Source organism: Mustela lutreola, chromosome 4 (genome assembly GCF_030435805.1).
Source record: "Mustela lutreola isolate mMusLut2 chromosome 4, mMusLut2.pri, whole genome shotgun sequence".
Classification (NCBI taxonomy): domain Eukaryota; kingdom Metazoa; phylum Chordata; class Mammalia; order Carnivora; family Mustelidae; genus Mustela; species Mustela lutreola.
In genome coordinates this window covers 11,163,567-11,188,828 of record NC_081293.1, presented here as the reverse complement: position 1 = coordinate 11,188,828, position 25,262 = coordinate 11,163,567, and the positions used below count along the sequence as shown (strand labels likewise).

At 44.1% G+C, this 25,262-nt stretch overlaps 2 protein-coding genes across 5 annotated transcripts in view; one reads left to right on the top strand and one right to left on the bottom strand.

Moving 5' to 3' along the window:
* The window catches only part of INPP5F (inositol polyphosphate-5-phosphatase F), a 78,403-nt gene extending 60,636 nt beyond the window's left edge, over positions 1 to 17,767 (top strand). The window contains exons 12-20 of one of the 3 annotated variants that reach the window (XM_059173028.1): positions 119 to 239; positions 1,451 to 1,579; positions 4,837 to 4,954; positions 6,658 to 6,856; positions 12,009 to 12,080; positions 13,080 to 13,153; positions 13,590 to 13,718; positions 14,265 to 14,352; positions 16,273 to 17,767. In XM_059173028.1, the coding sequence (XP_059029011.1) occupies positions 119 to 239; positions 1,451 to 1,579; positions 4,837 to 4,954; positions 6,658 to 6,856; positions 12,009 to 12,080; positions 13,080 to 13,153; positions 13,590 to 13,718; positions 14,265 to 14,352; positions 16,273 to 17,425 (2,083 nt within the window). In that variant the 3' untranslated portion in view covers positions 17,426 to 17,767. Of the gene's footprint in view, positions 1 to 118; positions 240 to 1,450; positions 1,580 to 4,836; positions 4,955 to 6,657; positions 6,857 to 10,575; positions 10,779 to 12,008; positions 12,081 to 13,079; positions 13,154 to 13,589; positions 13,719 to 14,264; positions 14,353 to 16,272 lie in introns of those variants that run through there. The other 2 variants (XM_059173029.1, XM_059173030.1) reach the window with 2 other exon arrangements.
* A 2,736-nt stretch (positions 17,768 to 20,503) lies between these two features.
* Positions 20,504 to 25,262, bottom strand: part of MCMBP (minichromosome maintenance complex binding protein) — a 48,533-nt gene continuing 43,774 nt past the window's right edge. For both annotated transcript variants that reach the window (XM_059173031.1, XM_059173032.1), the window contains exons 14-16: positions 24,917 to 25,081; positions 21,754 to 21,842; positions 20,504 to 21,408 (exon numbers count right to left, since the gene is read on the bottom strand). In XM_059173031.1, the coding sequence (XP_059029014.1) occupies positions 21,282 to 21,408; positions 21,754 to 21,842; positions 24,917 to 25,081 (381 nt within the window). In that variant the 3' untranslated portion in view covers positions 20,504 to 21,281. The remainder of the gene's footprint in view (positions 21,409 to 21,753; positions 21,843 to 24,916; positions 25,082 to 25,262) is intronic.

Sequence of the window (25,262 nt, the reverse complement as noted above, 5' to 3'; positions counted from 1 at the left end):
CCCAGGCGCCCCTAGTGCTCCTGATTAGTTACTGCTATATTCTAAGGAACTGTGGTTTTTGAAAACCTCATTAAGGTATTTCATATTGTAAAATAATCCCAATCTATTTTTGAAAAAGGGTCGATCAAGCCGGGGTGATATGTAAACAAGAAGGGATTTTTCGTGTCAATTGCATGGACTGCCTGGATCGCACCAACGTGGTCCAAGCCGCCATCGCCCGTGTGGTCATGGAACAGCAGGTAATTGGGGGGTGGGGAGGGTGCTGCATTGTAAGTATTCATTTCTGCTTCTTTCCCACATGTAAACAAGTACATAAAATCGTTCTGTAGAACATTTACAGCATACAGACAGTTGCATTAAAACCTGGAAAGTACAACCTTCAGTGGAAATAAGTTGATTTAAGTGGCATTTTCTTAAGTACTCATTTCAAAAATGTGAGGCCCAGCATTTCAACGTCGTCGATCGGGTGGGCCTGTGTGGCCATACACTTTTTTCCTCTTAGCTCCACCTCGGGTCTTGTACGTTTGGGGCTTGGAGTCTGCGGCGCCTTCTGCTCAGCCAGCTGGCGCTGTGTGAGACTCTGCCAGTAGGAGGCGCCAGAGGAAGACCGTGAGGCTGGAGGAGGAGGAAGGGACAAGCTGCTTCGCCTGTCTTGTGGCGCCTTCTCTGCAGCTGTTGGCTCCTTTGGTGCCACAGAACTAGCTTTTATCCTCCACTCCTGTTGGTGGCGGATGCTTCCTGCAGTTCCAGCATCTGTTACTCAGTGTCCCCCTTTAGATCTCCAGCCCCACAACACCTGAGTGTTGCGTTCTCAAGGTAGACATTCTTAGCATGGGGTCTGGGCGTTTTTGATGGAACCTCGGTACTGTGTTTTGAGATGGTGAGTGTCTTCCTTCTCACTGTGCACAAAGCAGCCAGGTTTTGAGTCTAAGCCCTGGGTCTACCACGTATTTGATGTTGACCCCATGGAAAAGCTCGGCCTCTCTCAGCTTCTATCTCTTCATCCTTAAAAGGGACGTAATAAGAGTATGGATTGCAGCAGGTTGTTACCAGGAGCCAATGAGATAAGTCGTATAAAAACAGCTCTCAGAACCCCATTCTCCACCCAGGGCTCGCACCTTCTGGGCACTCATGGCTCTGCTACTGCTAATGTTGTTGTTTTAAGAGGCTTTTTTGATAGTCTCACTGCATCGGCAAATTTAAAACAAAGGCAGAATAGAATATAAGCCTATACCAAGACAGTGAAATATTTCATTCTGTTTAATCATGTGTAGCAATTGATAAAACTCTCTCTCAATAGTGCTCTATTTTGGAAACGTCCGGAAACACCATTTCTTTTATTTGAGGGTCCAAAATTGTACATGAACATGCTTCTTTTTGCTGCAATGTATATTTTATGCTATGGTTTCCTGCCTAATATGCACCTAATCCACCAATGTGTTAATTTTAGCTGAAAAAATTAGGTGTGATGCCCCCAGAACAGCCACTGCCAGTGAAATGTAATCGGATCTATCAGATAATGTGGGCCAACAACGGGGACTCCATTAGCAGACAGTATGCTGGCACCGCCGCTCTGAAGGTAAACACCGACGGCCAGCTTTTGTGGGTCATTCTGTGGGACACAGGAGGGGGTTTTAAAACAACCTTCTTTTTGAGAGAAAGCTACTTGGGCTACAGATGGTAGTCTATGTACTTGACTCCTTTCTGAAAAGTTTGGTTCATGCAGGGGTCACGTATTCCAGCTCTCCTAGGGCCAGGAAAAGGGAGCACCCATTAGCTTAAAGGAGGAAATGGGACAGATCTAAGGAAGAGCGCCTGTTGTCTTGGGAGGGGGCTGTTCTGCTTCCTTCTGCGGACAGAGGCCCAGGGTGGCTAGATCTTCCAGTTTCCCAAGGGAGTTTGGAAATCCGGAGTTCTGTGTGAAATAATTGGTTTTTGAAATGTTACACGGATAGAACATGTCTGTTGTTAGAATACGGTCCCGAGTATATTTGCCTCTGCTGAAGTTGAATCCCAGTCCTGCCCCTTACTAGCTTCGCAATCTTGAGCAAGTCACTTAACCTCTCTGTGTCTCTTCATTTGTAAAACCGAATAATACTAGACACACTTCAAGACTGTCGTGGGATTATATGAGTTAATGCATGTGAGGGCTTAGACCATTTCCTGGCACTCAGTAAATGCTGACGAAATGTTTTATTATCTTTTTGTGGTTGTTATGAATAAGTCTTTTGAAGATCCTACAGAGCTAATCTTCACAGAATTCAATTTAAATATAAACCATATTTACTAGGCACCAAATACTCCTTCTGTGGCCAGTAAGAAATGATGGAATTAGTTTACATTAGTTTTATGTTAATTTTCCTTCAAGGTAACAGTTTATCTCCGGATATTTCTTTTCTTTTTTTTAAAGATTATTTATTCATCTTTTTTTTTTGACAGGGAGAGAGAGAGATACAGCGAGAGAGGGAACACAAGGAGGGAAGTGGGAGAGGGAGAAGCAGGCTTCCTACTGAGCAGGGAGCCCGATGCCGGGCTGACCTGAGCCGAAGGCAGACACTTAACGACTGAGCCACTGAGGCACTCCTCAGGATATTCCTTACAAAAAATTGTATCAAGTCTCAACAGGCCATCAAATCCATCTTCCGGTTGAGTGATAAATATAAAAAAGCTTTTTATTAATTAAAGAAATTGGACTTTCGAAGTCCTTGTACAAGTTACTGATTAAAGAGAAATACTTTTATGCACCCAATATCAGAACACCTAAATATATAAAGCAATTACTAACAAAATTAAAAGGAAGAATAAATAGCAGTACAATAATAGTAGGGGACTTTATTTTATTTTTTCAAGATTTCATTTATTTGAGAGAGACAGAGCACAATCAGAGAAGGGGAGAAGCAGACTCCCTGCTGAGCAGGGAGCCCAATCCCTGGGACTCAATCCCAGGACCCTGAGATCATGACCTGAGCTGAAGGCAGACGCTTAACTGACTGAGCCACCCAGGCACCCCAGTAGGGGATTTTAATACCCCATTCTCCACAGTGGATCATCCAGGGAGAAAATCAATAAGGAAACAGTAAATTTGAGCAGGACGGTAGACCAACTGGACCCAGCAGACGTATATAGAAAATTTCATCTAGGAACAGCAGAATACATATTCTTCAGAAGCACATGTGGAACATTTTCCAGGACAGATGATAAGTTAGGCCACAAAACAAGTTTTAACAAGGTTCAAAAAGATAGAAGGTATTTCGGGTATCTTTTCTGACCACCACTGTGAAATGAATGTGAAATGAAAATAGAAAATGAATGTGAAATGAAAATAGAAATCGGTAATAGAAAAATTAGAAAATTCATAAATATGTGGAAATTAATACACTCCTGAACAATCACTGGGTCAAAGAAGAAATCAAAAAGGGTTAAATTAAAAAAAACAACAACAACCCAACTTGAAACAAATGAAAATGGAAACACAACTTAGGGGATGTGGCAAAAGCAGTTCTAACGGGAAAGTTTATAGCTATAAATGCCTACATTAAGAAAAAAGAAAGATCTCAAACAACCTAACTTTACTAGAACTAACTTTACAACAAACTAGAAAAAGAAGAAAGTAAGCCCAGAGTTATCAGAAAGAAGGAAATAATAAAGATTAGAACAGAAATATTTGAAAGGGAGACTAGGAAAAACAATAGAAAAGATCAACAAAACTAAGAGTTGGTTTTCTGGCACAACTTTTTTATTTTATTTTATTTTTTGTTTTGAAGAGTTGGTTTTCTGAAGAGATAAAATCAACAGACCTTTAGCTAGACTTATCAAGAGGAAAAAGGACTCGAAATTATAAATGAAAGTGACATTACAGCTGATATCACAGAAATACATAGAATCACAGGTGCCTGCTCTGAACAGTTATATGCCAACAAATTGGACAATTTAGAAGGAAGGGATACATTTCTAGAAACATACAACCTACCAAGACTGACTTTCGAAAAGATAGAAAATTGGAGCAGACCAATGAGTAAGGAGATTTGATGAATCAGTAAGCAAAACCTCCCAAGAAAGAAAAGCCCAAGACCAAATGGTTTCACTGGGAAATTCTACCAAATATTTAAAGAAGAATTAATGCCATTTCTTCTCAAGTTCTTCCCAGAAATGCTGCAGGATCTCATTTATATGAAGGATCTAAAAAACCAAACTCAAAAACAAGACTTTGGTGCTTGCCAGGGGTGGGGGGAGATGGAGAGATGATTAAGCGGCACAGACTTCCAGCTAAGTCACTGCCCTCTAGGGACTTGCTCCGACACTGCTGTTGTGAAAAGCAAGAGAAACAAAACAAAACCATTTAAATCTTCGTTGGCTCATTCTATAGCCATTGTAATGGGCAGCAAGGGACAGAACTCTCTGCTCTTGCTCCCCCTATACACACGTCCACACACACTGGTTACATCCCATTGTAATAAACTCTAGGGCACTGTCCACCCTTTCCCACATCAGAAATTTGTGATTTTTGAGTATCATACCAGTTTGAGGCTTGAAAATCTTCTTTTTGTTATATAGGAAGTTTGACCTGTAAATTATAGAAATTCTACAGACTGCCAAGAGAGGATTTACTTTAAAGCACCATCCAACTGTGAAGACTTGATGCCACAAATAGCACTTTAATTATTTGATGTGCTTGGGTCACAGCCAAATACTAGTAGATATTTTAACTTAACTACATTATTTAGAAGTTATAATAAAAAGCCTACAGAATTTTGGCCTTGTATTAAAAGCCTACACTGACTCTGGGGACATTCTTGTGTTTTGAATCAATTGTCAAAATGACTTTTTCCTTAACAGGGTGACTTCACAAGGACAGGAGAAAGGAAGTTAGCAGGAGTTATGAAAGATGGTGTTAACTCAGCAAATAGGTATTACCTGAATCGGTTTAAGGATGCTTATAGGCAAGCTGTTATAGGTAAGAAACCTAAATGCTTTTCTTTCTTTAAAATTTGTTATTCCTCTGTGACTAGGGTTTCACAGAAACCAACTTCATTAATATAGTTCATGTTTTCTAATATACTTGTGTTTCTATATTCAGCATTTTACCCAAGAAATCAAGTTCAGATTTTTACATGACTAGAATTTGATGAATTTTTTAGGCTGAGGCAACAAAAGCAACCGCTTGTTTCCATACGTATTTGTCGGGTTGTTGTTCATGTCACAGAAAGCAGAGTTGAGGTCCTGGAGTATGGAACAAGGTAGCCTAGAGCCTCATCAACTGAACACTCCACATTCAATTTGTTTTTCCATTACTCAGGGCTGTGAGATATAATGAGAGGTCTTGCTTTCCCCCATGTGACATTTATCATGTGTTCTTGCTGTGGACAGCACAGCATCCTTTCCTGTAAGAATGAATGAACATAGTATCAGGCTATCAGATTTAGGGATAATCCTAACCAATTCTTATCATTATTTGGAAAAGGAAATGGAGGGTAGCTTGCCCAGTGCAATATATACGTTGGCAAATTTTTTTAAATTTAATTTGCATGGAAGTATTACCTCATAGGATTAAAGTAAATGCAGAGTCTTCTGGACTAAAATCAAAGTAACAGCTTGTCCTGTGGTCTCTGGGAATATTTTTTAAATCCTATTTTTTAATCTGATTTTTTGTCATACATGACATAGTAGGGCCTTGGCACAGGCCAGTTAGGAATTTGAGATGTCTAGTGTAAAGAAGTTTGGTTTTTGCCACAGGTAGGATTTGTATTGACTGGAAAACTGGATTTTAGCAGTTTAATCAGGGAAAAATAGGATACCTTTCCTCCGTTGATTGACCTAGCGACTGTTATGTCACTGCAGACCCAGGCTCTGTGTCTCTGTCTCTGTCCACAACATTAGCTTCACCTGAATCCTGAAGCTGGATTTCTTCAGAGGTGAGAGAGAGAGAGGCCAGTAGCAGTCTGGGCCTACTGTTTCCCCTCGTAAGGCCAGTGGTCGGCACCTCTGTTCCAGAAGCTGCCAGTCTCTGTCCCGCCTGTCTGTGGGGAATGGATTACAGTGCTTCCCAAAGCTAGAGCTGCATGCCACACCATGACGAAGTTAGCTTGTCTGTTCAGATCCTATGCCCGTTTTATTTTTATTTTATTTTTCATTTTTTAAAGTTTTTAAAAATTTATTTGACAGAGAGAGAGTACAAGCAGGGGAACAGCAGGGAGAGGGAGAAGCAGGCTCCCACTGAGCAGAGAGCCCGACGTGGGGCTCGATCCCAGGATTCTGAGATCATGAGCTGAGCCAAAGGCAGACACCCCACTGACTGAGCCACCCAGGCACCCCCCATGCCCATTTTAAAATCAGCTTGTCTTTGTTATTGAGTTGTAGGAATTCTTTATATATTCTGAATTCAGGTCCCTATCAGATGATTGTAAATACTCTCACCCATTGTGTGGGTTGTCTTTTCACATTCATGATCTTGCCCTTGAGACACAAAAGTTCTTGTAATGATATCCACTTTGTTGATTTTTCTTGTTTTTGTTGTTTGTGATTTTAGTGTCATATCTAAAACAAAAAAGCCATATCCAAGACCACCAACATTCATGCCTATGTTTTCTTATGAGTTCTGTTGTTTTAAATGTTATAGCCAAGTAAGATGATGATAGATATTAACACTTTCTACTCTAGATTTGATGCAAGGCATTCCAGTGACGGAAGATCTTTATTCCATATTTACCAAGGAGAAAGAACATGAAGCTTTGCACAAGGAGACTCAGAGAAGCCACCAGGAACTGATTAGCCAGCTGCTACAAAGTTATATGAAGTTACTGCTGCCTGATGATGAAAAGTTCCATGGGGGCTGGGCCCTCATTGACTGTGACCCTAGGTGAGTTGGACTGATGTTCTAGTAATTAAGGACACTAGTACTAGTGGTCATCCATAAAGCTAGGGACATGGATGTGTGATGCGTGGCAGTTTTCAGATACAGGGCTGGTCACTAAGGCAAGCTGACTGAGGCACTCACCGTGGGTGCAAAATTAAGGGGGCATTACAACAACACAGTAATGAAAAAAAATACTTTAAAGCAATATTTGATGTTTTAAAAAATCCAAATTCTAGAACTGCCATTCACAGCTGACTTGATTTCTAATCCTGTAATTCCCATGTAAAGTTGGTATCCTAGGTGAGGAGGTTAAAACTATGTGAAGTGTGTTTAGCTCTGCTATTTAAAGCATGCTACAAGCAAGGTGTTAGCTGCTTGCTAGTTTTTGTCTTGCCTCCTGTGTTTCCCACCATTACTGTTTTACTAGAAACTGCTGCCTTTGAAGCTGTAAGACAAGGTGATGCGGACGGAGTAGATAATGAAGCTGGTGCTTTGGAATCAGTGACTTTGAAGGTCATGTTTTGGTTTGTTGTCTTCGAGAAAAGGCCGAGACCTGCCTATCAAGTGTCTTAGTATCTTTGTGGTAATGGGAGAACTTTGACACCCTGTGGCTGGTCCCGGTGTTGGCCCCTTTGGGAGGCACAGGTGATCTGGAGCCTTCCATTTGGGCCCTGGAGGAGCTGGAGCAGGAGCCAGCAGTGTTTCAGAACAGTCTTTTCTTCTGCCTTTCATTCCAGAGGAGATGCTTTTTCAGATACAGAGTAATTACCGTCTTCAGATTCACTTCATTTTCATCTCAGGTGGATGACTCTCTGATGGGTATCACGCGTCCATTGGAATTTCCAAAATTAACTGTGTGTCTGCATCGTGATTACACAGTTCTTTAAGGACCCGCTTTGTTAGCTCTTTTCTACTTCATCTTGTGGTTGCCATGCTTTATAATACTGATAAAATTTCTTTAAAGTCGCCACTGGTATTTTTCTTCATTTGCAAAAGCTTGAATATTTTGTAGATGGTGGACAGTTTTCCCCTGAAGGTATATGTGGAAACTGGCTCTTTGGTTAGCTGAGTTGCTACAGAACGCTTGTACAGTCTATCAGCTGAGCCAGAGCCGTGGACCCAGAGCAAGACGACTCTGACGGAGCAGGGAGAAGCAGCTCTGGGAATGCCTGTGCCGGCTCACAGCCAGCCAGCCAGCCATCAGGCTTGGGGTCTTCAGTAGTTAGTACCTGTCTGCCTTACCCATTCACTCCTGGGTTCTGTGTATATGTTTTTAAAAACACCTTTAAGATATAATTCATTATCCATCCACTTAAAGCATACAATTTAATAGCTTTTAGTATAGTCACATTTTCACTACTCTCAGAGAAAGCCCTGTACTCACTAGCGATCACTCCCTCCCTGTTCTCCTTTCCCTATGGCCAGACAACCACTAATCTACTTTTTGTCTCTATAGATGTCCCTGTTTTGGACATTTCATATAAATGGGATCACATAACATGTTCCCTTTTGTGACTGGCTTCATTCCTCCTTATAGCTGAATGGTATTCCGTCCTGTGGTTAGAGCCCAGTTTGTTTTCTTCCACGATGGGCATTTAGGTTGTTTCCACCTTCTGGCTTTAGTAAATAGTAATACTGTTTTGGTTTGAACACCAGTTTTTATCTGGGGGTACATACCTAGGAGTGGAAATTGGTGGGTCATGTGTAATTCTGTGCTTAACTTCTGGGAAACCACCAAGCTGTTCTCCACAGTGATTGCACCATTTGACATTCTCACCAGCAGTGTATGAGGGTTCCAATTTTTCCACCTCCTCGCTAATACTTTTTCCTTCCCCCCCCCCTTTTTAAAAAAAATTGTACTCCTTCTAAGGGGTGTGAAGTGGTATCTCACTGGTTTTGGTTTGCACTTCCCTACTAACAAAGGATGGGAAGGATTTTTTCTTGTGTTTCTTGGCTATTTGTATATTTTTCTTAGAAAACTTGAAATCCTTTGCCCATTTTAAAAACTGGTGTCTGTGGTTTTTTGTTGTAGAGTTGAGCTACGTGTTTTGGTAAATAAACTTTTACAGGGGCTAGGGCTAGGGTTTGCGTGAGCGAAGTGAGCAAGCTTGTACAGCTACAGGGTCGGATCCTGTCTTTATCTAAAACGCTGGTGTTTTGTTCGTCGTATTTTGGAATTTTGATTTTTTTTTTTTTTTTTTTTTTTAAGTATTGCACTAACAATTATCTTGATGGCTGGGTGTTTTTGACGACCTCTGAAATTTTGCGCCAGAGACTTGCCGCACTGCAGTCGCAGCCGCTTAACTCTCTGGCAAAAAACCAGTTCCGGCCGCAGTTGGCAACACACGCAGCCCTGCCGCAGCGGGAACGGCCCGCTCCTGGCGCCTGCTCTCTGCCCGCCCCTCCCGCGCGGCCCCGCGCGGTGCCCACACTGCCCGCGGGCCTCCCCGGCTCCGCCGCCGCGGCCTGTTCTGTTGCAGCCCCGAGCTCGGCTAGGACCGCCCGTGGCCAGCCCCCGGCACGGAGGCCTGCGGGTCGCGCCGCTCCTTCCCCTAGCCCTGCGCCCCGTTGCCGCCAAAACACTGGGATCTTGGTGACAGGTGCCTGGGGGCGCGCTCCGGGTCCCGAGAGGAGCCGGGAAAGTGGAAGGACGCCCGGCGTCCTGCCCAGCTGCCCATCGGGACCTGCACCGGCCCACTCCTTATTTTGCCCAGCTCCACCGGACCCGCTTTTTCCACCCCGAGTGCAGGACCACTTCCCCCGGTTCAGAGGAGCAGCCGCGCTGTTGGGCGTGTGAGCGCAGGAGAGCGCAGTGCCGCAGCCACCCGCGTCCCTTGGGTGACGACCCCTTGGGTGTGGGCGCGGTCCGGTGGGGGTCCGGTGAGGGTCTGGTGAGGGTCCGGCGGGGGTCCGGTGAGGGTCCGGCGGGGGTCCGGGGTACTGCGGGCTCCTCGGCGCCCCGCCCCACCGCGGGGCGGGCGTTGTGCGGGGGCGGGCTGGCGGGGACGGGCGCGCATGCGCACTGGGCGGGTGCCGCGGCAGCGGGGGCGGCCGGAAGCGAGTGGCGGCTCCTGGGCGGGGCTTGGCTCTGCAGTTGCCGCAGTTGCCGCAGTCTCCGCAGTCGCTGCAGGCGCGAGGTCGGGTGCAGGCGGCTCTGACTGAGCTTCGACTTCTCGACGGACGGACTGACTGACTGACTGACGAACACCATGCCGCGCTCCCACAGGCCTCCGCCAACCGCCCAGCGGCCCGCCAACGCCACAGGCAATGCCACTGGCAACGCTGCCGAGCCCAAGCCTGAAGGCGGCAGCCTGGCCACGACTTTCAAGATTTTTCTCCTTTTTGCAGGACTGATGGTTAAAGTTCCTGTGGGCTTGTATTTTTCCTGCAAATTGCTCCTTTTCCAGAGTCTCCTGTTAATGTCTCCTGACGACAGTGGCTTTTACGCGACCATCGTGGCGGTGGTGGGGCTGCATGTGGTGCTGGCGGTGTTCGTGTTCATCGTGTGGAAGGAGGGCATGCCCGACTGGCAGGAGAACAAGAACGAGTAGAGCAGCCCGGGAGCTGCGACCGCGGGGGGTGGGGAGCCTGGGGGGGTCTTTCTTTTCTCATCCGTGTTGACAGTCGTGTCCGTTGTGCGCTTCGGGGGGAGGGTGGGGGGAGGGGCTCTTTACTGCGGCGGTGACCCCAGTAAAACCGCGGGTGGGGGGTGGGGGGCTGTTTCCTGACCGCCTGTTCCGTGCCCAGTGCTTTGTGTTCAGACATAGTGTTTGTGACTGAGGATCCGGGAGGACTGGTGTAGATACGACCGCCCGGGCGGGGGCGGGGGGGGCCGCGCTGGCTCGGACGCGTAGACCCGAGCCGGGAACATGTGTGCGGACGTGACTGCGGAGGCTCGGCGGGGGCGCCCGCGGCCGGCGCGCGTGTAAGTACCGCGGCGGGCGCGGGCGGGCGGGCGCGGGGCTCCGCACCGGGGGCCTCGGGCGGTCGGGTCCTGGCGTCTCAGTCGTCGTATTTTTCGGTCGTATTTTGGGTGAAAACTGAGGGGGATGTGTTACGTTAGCGTGAGCCCGCCGGCGGTCGGCTGCGACGAGGGGCCGCTGATGTAAATTACTGCGGGTTCCAAGTTTGGTGCGTCTGTCCCCGCAGTACGCAGGAGACGATGACCTCATTCTGACGCAGCTGAAGGATGTGACTTCCATCGACAAGTGATTTTCCCCCTACTGTTTTCCATTTGTTTTTCAGTAGCATTTTGGTAAATCTTGGCAAATAGGGATGAAATTCAAAGGGAGTATAGTGGAATTTTGAGACTAATTAGAATGTAGATTGATTCCCACCTTGTGATTAGAGGTTGTTGATATTACATGACTTAGAGAAGTTTTGAGTTCACATTTTGCCTGCTTTATCTGTTGTTTTTTTGTAGATTTTATATGCCAACCATTTTTTATTAGTAATTTTACAGAAATGTATTTTGCTGTACGTTTAATGAATTCATCAACACTCATCTAGTTTCCGACCCTTTGTTATTTGATTTGTGAGTGGTGGTAAAATAGAGCAAAACGGACTTAGAAGAAGGAAATGTTTACTCGTTCTTTAAAAGGCAAATAAATTGATACATCTGGAGTAAGAAATATAGAGTGGTTTGGGCTCGGTTCCAATTTTTGCATCTAAATCTATGGATTTTTATCTATACATAACTATGTAATTTTTTTTTTTTTTTTCAAAAGATGCATCCTACATGTGTAAAAATATCCTTCCCGTGCAGTGCCCTTTTGATGATTAGGTCTTGTGAGATAATCTAGACGTTTTCTTCCTCGGAGCCTGAGGGTTTTCCTTTCTTCCCAATCCCCTTTCCCTGGAAATTATCTTATTTCCCTGAATCCTCCTACCTCCTTGACCACCACTCTCTGAGAAGGGACCTCTTCTCAGCTGCAGCCCTTTCCTGAACCCCCCCCCCCCCGACAAAACTCAAACTGCCCCCCCCCCCATGGATAGATTGTATGCATCTGACTTCAAAAGTGGGATTCACTGATTGATTTTCTACCACCCCGCCCCCCACACACAATGATCTTAAGTGGTTCTGCTATAGGGGTAATCTTGATGAAAATGCAGATAAAGATGAAAATATTTAATTCCCTGTGTCATGTCTGTTTAGCCTCATTGATGCTACTCACAGAGATGTGGATGTGCTGTTACTGCTTTCTAACTCTGCTTACTACGTGGCCTAGTAAGTTTGATTTAAAGCTTTTAATGGTTCTTGTAATATGAGTACATATCCTTATTAGGGTCCATGACATTAAGAATCTGGTTTTATATATTTTAAGGAACCTCATGGAACCCTACATAACTGTTACATCACTGTTAATTTGAGAATGTGATTTTAGCACTTAGCTTATTTAATATTCTTTTAGCACTTAGCTTATTTCCTATATTTCATGTTTTGATGTACTCCATATACTTTTTAATAACTATACATTTTTTATTACTATACAATACATATTTCTCCATTGTTTAGCACTGATACTTCCATTTCATTGCTATTAGCAATGAAATAGTTGTCTTTGTGCAGATAATTGTGTTTGTACACACACACACACACATGCACACACCTGCCTCTTTGGTTACAAGAGTCTGATCAATTATTATACTTTTGTGGTTTACTGCCAGATCTCCAGAAACACTAATTAACAATGCCACCAGCAAAAAAAAAAAAAAAAAAAAAGTACTTGCTTGTTTGCCTTACCAAGATCAATTTTTTTTTCTCTAAGTAAATTCTTTCTTTCTGGCCTTTTACGAACAATTTTTTAAAGTCATTGGCCCAGGTGCCCATTGGCATTGATTATATGGATTTTTTATTCTTGAGTTTGGGCAGCAGGTTTATCTGCTGTGTTAATCACAAACACATACTTTCAGTATATGTAGGTGTTTGCCTTCGCCTTCCTTTTAGTTTGTTGGTTTTGTTTTGTAGAAGTTTTTATAAAACAAATTATATTTTCTTAACTGATTTTAGTTTAAGATCCATAAGATGATTCCCCTTTAGCTACTGAACTACATATATGTCAATCTCATTTCATCTAGTTTTTAAATGTTTAAACTCTTTACCCAAGAGTATATTGTGCCCTGGAAGATTTTAACTGCATAGAAGTTGCTCCTATTCTGTCTCAGCTGATGAGCCAAATATGGTTTTGATTTTAATCCTATTTTTACTTCCTTTCCCTTTATCCAGTTATGATGATGAAGTTGATAAAGTAAACCAGTATCAACGACTAAGTCTAGAAGACCTGGAAAAAATAGAAATAGGTAAATTTTAACATGCTAACCAAGTCCTAGAAAGCAAATACTGTTCTTCCAAGAGTGGGCCACATTGTTTGAGCAAGCAGTATGACTTACTAAAATCAGAAAAGGATACTGATATGGCAGCTGGTCTATTTCTTAGGACTCATTTCTATTCTTTAGATTAGCAGTGAATGATATGGTCTAGTAATTATTTCTTTAATTGCTTATCTTATGACGATTCACACAGATCAAGAAAGTTTAAATACTTGAGACCGAAGAAGTCTTTATTTAGTTTCATCAAACCAAATCATCACAATAAGCTTGTATTGTGTACTCTTATTTAGAAGAAATAAGAAAAATGTGCTAAAACCTAACTGATGAATAAGTGTTAGTATTTTGAAGATACAGAAAAATGAATTTTATGTGAAAGGTTTAACCATATTCACATTTGGGGTTTTAGGTCCCGAGCCCACTCTCTTTGGTAAGCCGAAGTTCTCCTGCATGCGACTGCACTACAGATACAAAGAAACAAGCGGCTACTTCCACACCCTGAGAGCTGTAGTGCGCAGTCCAGAAGAGGATGGGAAAGGTAATGAGGAGATGACCGTATTCGGTGATAACTTTTGATCTGCTCTTCTAAGTTACAAGTGGAAGTGAGGACAGTCCATACCATTATAAACGGAACATAGCTTTATGACCCGAAATAGCCACTCTGTCCCCCAGAAAGCAGGGAAATTATTTGAACTGATGTAGTTGGGGTAAGGAAATCTCAGTGTTTGGCCACGGGGTATCAGGGCTGCTTCCTACGAGGCGTGCCTTTCACGGACAGTAGTCAGGAGACATTTCTGTCTTGTTCACCACTGTTGCCTTGGCATCTAACACGGGACAAGTGAGAAGAAACTTTTAATTCCAATTGATTTGGTTCATTTGTCCTTTATTAACTCTTCTGTTAAAATACGTTTTAGAACATTTTGAATTAGTGGGGAGAGTAGTAAACAAGCAATTTTCTGTAAATTTTAGCAAATAAACTTGTATTTAAATGTAGGACCACAAATTTCATTTAGGGGTCTGAATTACAAGTGCTATTTTAGTATGTTTTTGGAGAAACTGACAAGCAGTTGTGTTTGGGTTTCAGATACCCTTCAGTGCATTGCAGAGATGCTACAGATAACCAAGCAAGCCATGGGATTAGATGTACCTATAATTGAGAAAAAACTTGAGAGGTAAGTATACTACTACAATTTTCTCAAGTATAAAAAAAGTATTATCCAAAGTCCCATTTCTTTAGAAGTATTTGCAAAATGGGGAGAAATCAAATTGTGGTATAACATATTGGTATTTAGACTGAGACGTGTCAAATTTCTGTGGATCAAAAAGTAATACTTTTAAAATTTGCTCTTCTGAGAGTCCATCTAGAAATACATTATTTGTGGCCATAATTTAACCAACTTTAAAACATACTCGCTGTCATTTTCTCTATGAATGCCGGTGGGTTAAGAATGCCTATAGATTATTTCACATTAAAATTTGGATTTCCCATCTGCTTATGTTTCATGGTCCACATTCGACTAAAGAGCAATTTGCTTATCTAGAGAAAAATTGTTCAGTCTTGTGTTAGTAGAGAGAATGGTTTCCACAGCTCTTTAACATCCTAATTTTTATAAAACGCTCATGACCAGTAAGCCCATACTGAGGCATGTGGCAAATACCAGTCACTTTTGCTTGTATTTGTAGCTATCATGAGGGATGCCAAATAAGAAAACCCTGTGTTAAATATGCTGAATCTTTTAAAATAATTGTAGGTAATCTACAGGAAATACAAGGAAACAAATTCTCCCCCCTCCCATCTGAATCCAGCCAAGTTGGAATGGGTGCAGACAGATTTAGTTAAAATGCTGTACATTCCCATTGATGGTCTGTGTTGGCTTGGCTGGTTGTTTAGGTTGTCAGTGTGGTAGACCTGCCCAAATGGTAGCCACTTGCCACGAAAGTGACCATAGTAGTTCCCCTCCTCCCCCATCCATGTTCCTATTAACCTGTGGTCAGCCTTGGTCTGGGAGCTCTTGATGCACTGTCCCAGGACCTGTGTCATATACTTCTTCTCACCGTGTAGACACTTACCATCTCACATCCTCACCAGAAGGGTGAGTAGAGTACAATAAGATATTTAGAGAGATTAACTTTTATTTATAGTCTTATCAATTATTCCTGTTAATCTCTCACTCTGCCTAGTTATAAACTAAACTTTATCACAGGTTATATATGTATAGGGAAAAACATAGTACATATAGGGCTTGATCCTATCTGTGGCTTCAGATGTTGGGGATCTTGGAATATATTCCCCACAGGTAAGGCAGGTGGGAACTGGTGTTGTCTGAATTTTGGATCGGGATTTTTGTTTTTTATTCTCAAAATACACAAAAATGCAGGTTGAGGCAGCCATTGAGAGGCTTCTCTCCCTTCCCTTCCTCTACTGCTTTCTCCTCTGAATGCCAAAGAGAACCCAGTTGAAGGAAACATGCAGTAATAATGATCAAATCTAAAGACAAAGTTTTGATCCAGAAGAACTCAACATGATTAACCCAGCTACTGCAAGGAGCTTCCATGTAGGATTAAGATCTTACAGATGTGGTGTTTCCACAGGCTGGCTCTTCACTGCATGGGCTGCTTGAGGGCAGGACACGCAGGAAACTGCTTGCTGGACTGGGGTTAAAGTCACCCAGCCAGGGCACTGTTCCCATTCAGTGCCCGGGGACAACTTGTCCATGTCATTTATAAAGGCTTCTGATGCCTAGCTGTAAACTGCTAACACAGTGGTTGCTTCAAAGACTTGGGACCAAAAAGAATAAGATCTCCCATTAATCATCTTTTAATAGGGATTATATGTTGAAATATTTTGTACATATTGGATTAAGTATCAAAATTTCATGTTTTTAATATGGCTAGAAGAATTTAAAACTACATCTGGTTTACATTTCTTTTGAACAGTACTGTTCTAGCATCAACTCCAAGGGATTACCTGCATTTATTAGCAGTGCATGGTTTCAGAAATTGGGCCCAAAGTAACAGCTTCCTCTTACAGTAATTATAACTGGTGTATTGGATTTCAGAGGGAGTGAACTTTTTTCTCTTCTAATTTATAGGAAGAGCAGTAAACCTCACGAAGACATCATTGGCATCAGATCTCAAAACCAAGGCTCTTTGGCACAGGGAAAGAATTTTTTAATGAGCAAATTTTCATCTCTAAATCAAAAAGTGAAACAGACCAAATCTAATGTAAATATTGGCAATCTACGAAAGCTAGGAAACTTTGCCAAACCTGAAATGAAAGTTAACTTTCTAAAACCCAACTTAAAAGTGAATCTTTGGAAGTCAGATAGTAGTCTTGAAACCATGGAAACCACAGGTGTGATGGATAACAAAGTCCAGGCAGAGTCGGATGGGGAAATGTCTTCGGAGAATGACTCCTACCACTCTGATGAATTCCTTACAAATTCCAAATCTGATGAAGACAAACAGCTAGCTAATTCTTTAGAGAGCGTCGGGCCAAGAGACTATGTTCTTCCTAGTTGTGGTATTATTGCTTCCGCGCCTCGGTTAGGCAGCCGGTCCCAGTCCATCAGCAGCACTGATCTTAGCATTCACGTTCCTTCAGAGGCTGCTGCCCCTGGAAGTGGGTCTGGAAAAGGCCAAGAGTCTCCTTTGAAGAAAAGTCCTTCTGCTGACAACATATACATATTGACTGGCTTTGCCAAGCCTGTGGACGTTTACTGCCATAGATTTGTACAAGACGCACAAAACAAAATGACCCAGCTGTCAGAACCAGGGTCTGTTTCTCAGCAGGTTAGTGAGGAAGGAAATCAAATGACCAATCAAATTTCTAATGAAGAAACCCAATCTGAATCAGCAGCACAGATACCTTCTCGGCCGTCTCAGTTAGATGTGTCTTTTCCTGCAGCAGGTCCCCAGTACTTGTCCGTCGAACCAGTGCATCCAGCTGTATCTCAAAAGACCCCTGGTTCTGGCTCCAGCACGGCTGAATTTGAGACAGGCCTTCACGTAACTCCTTCTCCTTCAGAGGGCAGTAGCAGCAGAGCAGTCTCTCCCTTTGCAAAGATTCGAAGTTCCATGGTCCAAGTTGCTAGTATCACCCAAGCTGGCTTCACCCAGGGGATTCACTTCGCAGTGGCAAAGGTTCAGAAGAGCCCTGCAGAACCTGAAGGGGTTAATGAAGTCCAGCAAAATGAACTTAAAAATATGTTTACACAATGCCAGACACGAATAATTCAGATTTAATTTTTAGCCACAAAGAATCCTATGGCTTTTATTTAATCCAAAAAGAGGTTTCACATATTAGGCTATTTTAACCTGTTGTTTTTGAAGCTAGGAATCACAAATTCTAATTATGTTTATCGGGAAAGTTTTTAAAAGGAGCTGAACTTGGGCAGATTTCCAGATTTGAGAGCCAGGACGAAAGAAGCGTGTCATCCTAGAACGTGTAAACGTGAGTAGCTCATACACTACAGAGCAGTTGGTGTCTGAAAGTAATTTGGGGATAATTACTTAGAGACATAATAACCTGAACTTTTTGTGCAATGGGAGGAGAAGTGAAGCGTTGGAAGTAAACATGAGGGGAATAGCTTTTTCATAATTTGTCTTGTTTGTCCATCCATTTCTGTGTTAAATATTTAGTTTTTAGTGACTTTTGAGTGTTACTAGTACGAAGAAGCATTTGAATATTAAAAAACTCTAGTTTAGTTTTGATGGCTTAACCATTCCCTATTAAGAGTAAATTGAGGTTTACTGGCACTGCAGTCAAGAAAGGTATGCCCATTTGATCCTCATTTTCCCCATAGTCTACTTAAATTTAAAATACTCTGCCCCTTGTACACCCCAAAGTCTAGAATTAAAGACCTATCAGTCATAAAACCTGAGACACCAGATGTAACTACCAGCACCTATTAAATTATTCTGCTGTTTTTAGGAATGGAAGACTACATTTTATCAGATACTGGCAATTCTTGAAATGAATGTTCAGGTTGTAATTTTTTGCAGGGGAACATTTCTTAACCTCTTGTCTAGACTAAAAACCGCAGAAAATTTAGTCTGATGCACAGCTGTACTAGAACTGATTCATGACTATAATCCTGACCCCATGGAACCGTGGCCTCACAAAAGCCCATACAAGAACGTTGCACACCTTATTCCAAACAAGTATTGGTTTGTCTGGTATCTTTAGAGCCTTACTCTGTTGAAGTGATTCTCAGCTAAACATTATGTCTGTTGTAACTTTGATAAGTATTTCAACATTTGTTATTTATTAGTGGTATCTTTTTTTTGGAAGTGTCAAATCTTGTGACTATTTAAAATAAAACACCATTGTAATTTAAAGTGACAACGTGTATGAGAATTCCTTAAATAATACTTTAAAGATAATGTTGATCTCTAAATCGGGTTAAAAAATTCTTAAGGTTAAGTTTGCTATAATTGATCACTTGGGTCTCAGCCTTTCCAGTATTTTCCTCTTTTAAGTGTTTATATGTAGACTTTAAAAATGAAGTGCATCACAAAAATCGAATTTTAAACATCCAAACACAAACCGAACCCTTTATTCTGTTCTTTTCTTCCGGTCTTGAAAGTATTAAAAGTGTGGCACAATGGGAGAGAAAATAAAAGCAAAGGTCAAGTGATAAATGTATCTTTTAAGCTCCACGAAATGTGTCCCAAAGAGATTTGTGGAAACTAAAAAGAAGGCAATGTTTAATTCCAGGCAGGGTGTTATGGTCAGTTTCCCACTGACTCCAATAGGAATAGCAAATGTTCCTGTCCAGTGTGTGGGCAAACCAGGAAAGAAAGGTGGTTCTGAAGCCCAGGTTCCAGGCTCCTTCCCCAGTGAGAACCCAACAAGAGACTGCACAACCTCCCACAGGAAGCTTTTAGTAAAGGTTTCCCATAAGGAGGGCGTCAGACCTTTTCTCACACATTATGGGGTCTTACAATAATGAAAAATAACCCAAAATACTAATAATTGGGGAAGTTTTGTTTATTTGAAAGAGCACTTTCCCTTCAAGGGAACTTTTCTGCAAGATCAAGCAAATTACGTACTTCTCTTTGGTAAATTACAACTCACGTCTGCACAATAACCGCAGTAACTAATCTACTCTCTGGAATTTTGTTCCCACAAATCCAGTTGAATCTTCATTTTGTTTCTAGAAGATTAAGGAAGTTTACTCTACCAGTTATAAAAATGAAAGCCAGTTAGAATTCTAAATATAAACATTATTTACGTTAGTTTGTAAAAATAGATTGGGAGTTTAGGAAAAGTTAAACAGCTAGTCAGTTCATTAGGCATAATGAATTCCTTGCTTTTCAAGCCTGACCCTGTTTCCTTAATGTTTAGCAATATCAATTTGGAGGGAGTGGGGGAAGGGTGCCAAAACAATACTTACAAGATCCTTTAGCTGATCTGTGTCCCACTAGGTAAGTTACTGGCTTAAAAAAAAAAAAAACCAACAAACATTAATCTTCATACATAACCACTGATAACTTAAAAAAATGGTCTAAACTCTCCAAACATTCTTGATACCATAATTACACTACTATACTGTATTAAATTGCTTTCTAAGTATGGGTAATGATATTTTTGCTACTTTAAAACTTTTAGGGGCTCCTGGGTGGCTCAGTGGGTTAAAGCCTCTGCCTTCAGCTCAGGTCATGATCCCAGGTTCCTAGGATCAAGCCCCTAGTCGGGCTCTCTGCTCGGCGGGGAGCCTGCTTCCCTTCCTCTCTCTGCCTGCCTCTCTGTCTACTTGTGGTCTCCGTTAAATAAATAAATAAAACTTTAAAAAAAAAAAAAAAAAAGAAAAACTTTTACATTAGGGGCACCTGGGTGACTCAGTCACAGTTAAGCTTCTGCCTTTGGCTCAGGTCATGATCCTGGTGTCTTGGAATCGAGCCCCGCATCAGGCTCTCTGCTCAGCAGGGAACCTGCTTCCCCCTCTCCCTGTTTCTGTCAAATACAATCTTTAAAAAAAAAAAAGTTAAATCTGTAATTGGTCTGGGAAAAACTTACCTATGGCTTTCTTGGGTATTCCTGGATTAGCAGACATGTTCATTGACTAACACATCTGGAACTAATGGAAAAACTTGCACAAAAGTTTAAAATCCAACACCATCACCAAAGCAACTAAATGACAATTAGGAAAACAATTTAAAACTTTATTTTCTACAGAAGGCATATTTTAAAAAGTTAACTTTGCTTTCTTCCTATTTGGGCAAAACAACCTATCCTAGGGCAGCATTCCTTTAAGTTCCATAAAACAGTGGTTCCCAAATGCATGGGGGTGAAATGAGAAAAACAAGGACAATGTAGGGTTTTTTTCCAAAAAAGCTGTATTTATTCCATTTAAAGGACTCTCATTCTGAGACTATCCTTTCATGAAAAAAAAGTGATATAATACAGTGGTTTCTTTCAGATTACTTGGCAAAATACACTGGCAACCCTGTCCCCCAAATTTTTGGAAATGTTACTGGTCCATGGAATCCAAAAGTCTGGGAACCACTGTCATGTAAAAAAGACTAGTTCTGTAGGTTATTAACAACTGTTAAGTGGAAAAAAAACTTCTGTGGTCAAATGTTTGGGAAATGATACTACAGAATTTCACACAGTCATGTGAACTAATGGCAGGTACACACCATTCCCCAAACTTCGACCACTAAACACATTCAGACCCCCCGTTAATTGGAAAGACATTGTAAAAATCTCAAGTGAACAACTCGTCTGACTTTGGAATTCCAACCATTTTCAAGTGAAGTTGACATTAGCATCAACAGAGTCTGACTATGACTTAGCTGAAACTAAGGAAATGGTATCAGCAACATTATCATCAATATTAAACTTTTAATATCAAATACATTTTTGTACATTGTTACTAATTTATATAATTATAAAACAATCAAAAGTTCCATAAAATCAGTAAGGTAAAAGCCCTTACTGAATATTATATAAACTTCGGATGTTACCAGGCTGATTTCAGGAAAAGTCATTGGTTTTTGATACAAATTATCTACAAAACAATGTGGTATAAATGGTATTTGAATTTTACAATAATGTGGCCATAATCTGCCCACTACTCTCCTAGGCGTCAGATCTTTAAAGTTCATTTCCATTCACACATTTCTGCTGCTGAAGCCTGGTTCTTCTTAAAGACTCCAGCTGCTTTGCTCTGAGCCATCGCTCTCTTGACAGTGTTGTCTGACCGGCACTGAGAGACAGAAACCTGGCGTGAAACACAGAAACGGATTTAAGTGTAGACCCAGGACAGGATCTAGTTCTTTTTCTTTCCTTTTTTTTTAAAGAACCTCAGATATGCTGGGTTAGGGGTCACGACCATCTGGCAGCTACAGACAAGTCAAGAGCCAAGTTAGACTTCCACGAAGGGATCTTTGAAGGTTAGAGACAAAAAAGCCAGCCAGTTCCACTGGTCACTGGCCAAACACAATCCCCCTTCACTAAACCCTTAACAGAAAAACCTTTCCACTGGTACAAATCTCAGTTACTCCTAAAAATCAGAAGGTACACACCGAGCTCACTAGAACAGCAATCACGGATACCGACTACTCACCGAGCCACAATGAGCAGCTGGTGGAGGTCATCTGCGGTGATGCTCTGAGGGTCGCTCTTGCGCATTTCCACAAAGTCATCTTCAACTGCCTGTACCGAGAGAGTAAGTGGACTTGAGCACGACTGCTTATGAACAAGCACTGTGTATTACGCAGGGAAAAAGTAACAAGGTCCACTGGCCGATGTGCAAACGAGGTATCAGCCCTGCTTAGGCTTCTTCAGAGAAAGGAGGGTGAAAGTCCCCCCTCACCCGCAGGCCAGCGCTGCCCACAGAGCAGGCAGGCGTCCAGGCAAACATCGGGTCAGCAATGTGCAAGGCCAACAGGGCAGGGTGACGTCAGCAAAAGTTGGCAGAGTGAGGGGGGGCCTCAGAAAATTCTGCCCACCACTGACGGGTACAAGAACACTAGCAAAAACTATCAGAATCTGCTTCTTCTAGAATCTGAAAATTAACCAGAACACAGGGAACATTTGTTCAAGAAAGAACACTGGGCTCTGGGGCACGTTCATCCCCCCCCCCCACACACAAAAGGGACAGCCTGGAGACCGCAGGAGAGAGTTCTTTCAAAGCACCATTCCTGAGATCTGTCACTCTCTGCCGGCGAGCTTACCCAAGGTGAACAGCCTCTTCTCCCAGGGAATTTATCAAAATCAGAAGCAATTACTAATCAACCCGGCTGCTTCACACACTGGATAGTAGTCGGGGCAAACAGACAACCCACCAAAATCCTTAAAAGAAAAAACTAGAAAATGAAAAATTTTCCCCCTAAAGCCCCCAAAGGACGATCTCTATCTCCTCAGGAGTGCAGGTCACCCACGTGCAAAAGGCCGCGCGCACACTGTGACTGGAGGAGGCCCTAAGCTGACCTGAGTGACTGTTCTGTGCAGGCAGAAAGAGAAGAGCGGGTCCCAGCTGTACACTGTGTGCCGGAGTGCTGGAGGCCTGCCCCCTGTGCACACAGGGCCCGGGCCCTTGGCTTTGACTGGGAGACCTGTTCCCAGGCATCTAAGGAAATTAAATTTCTATCTGCTCACTGACTGACCAGTGAGCTCGCAGGCACTCCAGGAGCCGCATACAAAGAATGCGCTTCACAGAGTTCATTCGAAGAGTCACTAAGCAACAACAAACCCTAGGTGGGGAGGATCCACCGCAGCAGAGCAGAGCTATCCTGGCTTCCACATATCTGGTTTTCAAAACAAAAATGAGACACAGAAAGAAGAGTATCTGGACCCCTTCGCTGGAAACAAAGAAGTCAACAGAACGGTCCTCGAGGAAGCCCAAATATTGGACTTGCTAGACAAAGACTTTTTTTTTTTTGACAGGCAGAGATCATAAGTAGGCAGAGAGGCAGGCAGAGAGGGGGAAACAGGATCCCCGCTGAGCAGAGAGCCCGATGCGGGGCTCGATCCTAGGACCCTGAGATCATGACCTGAGCTGAAGGTAGAGACTTAACCCACTGAGCTGCCCAGGGGCCCTGACTTTTTTTTTTTTTTTTTCAATTTTATCTACTTATTTGAGAGGGAGAGAGACTGCACGCGCACAAGCACACACACGAGAGAGCACAAGTGGTGGAGAGGGAGAAGCAGACTGCACGCTGAGTAGGGACCCTGGGATCATGACCTGAGCCAAAGGCAGATGCTGAACCAACTGAACCAGTCAGGTGTCCCTCGAGAAAGAGTTTAAATCAGCTCTTTAAATATATTCAAAGAACTAGAGAAAACCACATATAAAGAACTAAGACAAAGCATGAGAATGCTGTCACCATGAATAAAAAAGTATAGAGAGAGATTATTTTAAAAGCAAGCAGAGGGGCGCCTGGCTGGTTCAGTGGGTTAAGCCTCTGCCTTCGGCTCAAGTCGTGATCCCAGGGTCCTAGGATCGCGCCCCGTATCCCGCTCTCTGCTCAGCAGGGAGCCTGCTTCCCTTCCTCTCTCTCTGCCTGCTGCTCTGCCTGCTTGTGATCTCTCTCGAATAAATAAATAAATAAAATATTTGGGGGTTAAAAAGGCAAGTAGAGGGGTGGCTGGCTCAGTCAGTCAAGCGTCTAACTCTTGGTTTCAGCTCAGATCATGACCCTGGGGCTGTGGGACGGGGCACAGCACTGGGCTCCACGCTCAGTGTGGAGGCTGCTTGGGATCGTTTCTCTCTCCTCCACTCACTCGCTCTCTCTGAATAAAGCCTTAAAAAAAAAAAAAAAATAAAAAGCAAACAAATTCTGAAGCTGAACAAGGTGACTGAGACTTAAAATTCCCTGGGAACGAGGCTGAGCCTTGCGCGGCAGGCGGAGCAAGTCTGCCAATGTGCAGAAAGGTGGGCCGCCCGGGGCCGGTCGGTGCAGGAGGAAGCGAAGGGAGGAAGAAGCACGGAGCCCCCGCGACTGTGAGCCACCGTCACGCGCGCCCACACTCCCAGCAGTGCTGGAAGGAGGAAGGAGAAAGAGGCAGAAAGGAATTTCAACAAGTTCATCGGCCAAAGCCTCCCCAAACTCCTCGCGCACTCCGGCCCGACGCGCGTCCACCCGCACACGCGAGCAGCCGGCCCCGCCCGCGGCCTGAGCGCCGCAGCCCCACAGGCGGCGCCCGCGGCCCGGCCCGACCCGGGGAGAGTCTGGACGGCACCAGCGCGGGGGAGCCCCGGCCGGACCCCGGGGAGAGTCTGGACGGCACCAGCGCGGGGGAGCCCCTGAGCCCGAAGCAGCGGCTCCTCGGAGCCCACGGGGCCAGCGGGCGACGGGAGGACACACGGACAGAGTGCTGAAGGAACAAGTCTTCACACCGAGAACTCTACGTCCAGGAGAACCGGTCTTCAAACGCGGAGAAACCAAGACCGCCCCAGATAAGCGACAACTGGACGGAACCGGCCGCGGCCGATCTGGCCTTCGAGAACCACGCGGGTCCCCCGGGCCGGAAGGAGAGGACCGCGCGGCGCCGCGAGTCCACGCAGGTGACCGTCCGGGGGATGACACGGCAAATGGACAAAGCAGTACCGGGTCTCTCCCGTGCCGGCTGAGGGACAACGGCACGCGGGACGGAGCCGGACAGACGGACAGACGGACGACGCACGGAGACCGCCCCGCCCACGCGGCTGGCCGGGAGCCGCGGAGCCCGCGCTCACCGCACCGTCTAGGGCAGCACGGGCCGCGGATCCTGCGCCGCACACGCACCTTGGTTATCTCGTCGGAGATGCTGTAGTCCAGGAACCGGAGCAGCGTCAGGTAGATGCGGAACTTGTTGAGCAGGGAGGGCAGCACGGCCGACAGGAGGCTGTCCGTGTACTCCTCCATGTTGGGCGGCACGAGCTGCGGCTGCAGGTGGATCCGGCAGTCCGCCTGCGGAGACAAGCCCACGCCGTTCGCCGCGCTGCTCCACCACCCGTCCGGGTGCGACGGGAGGCGGCTGCGTCCACATCAGCCGGCGAAGGGATCGGGGACGACTGTCCCTCCCGGGGGAGGGGGTGTGGGGGGGCACTTTTTACCACGAACCCACAAGCGCCGGGACGCCCTCCGCGCT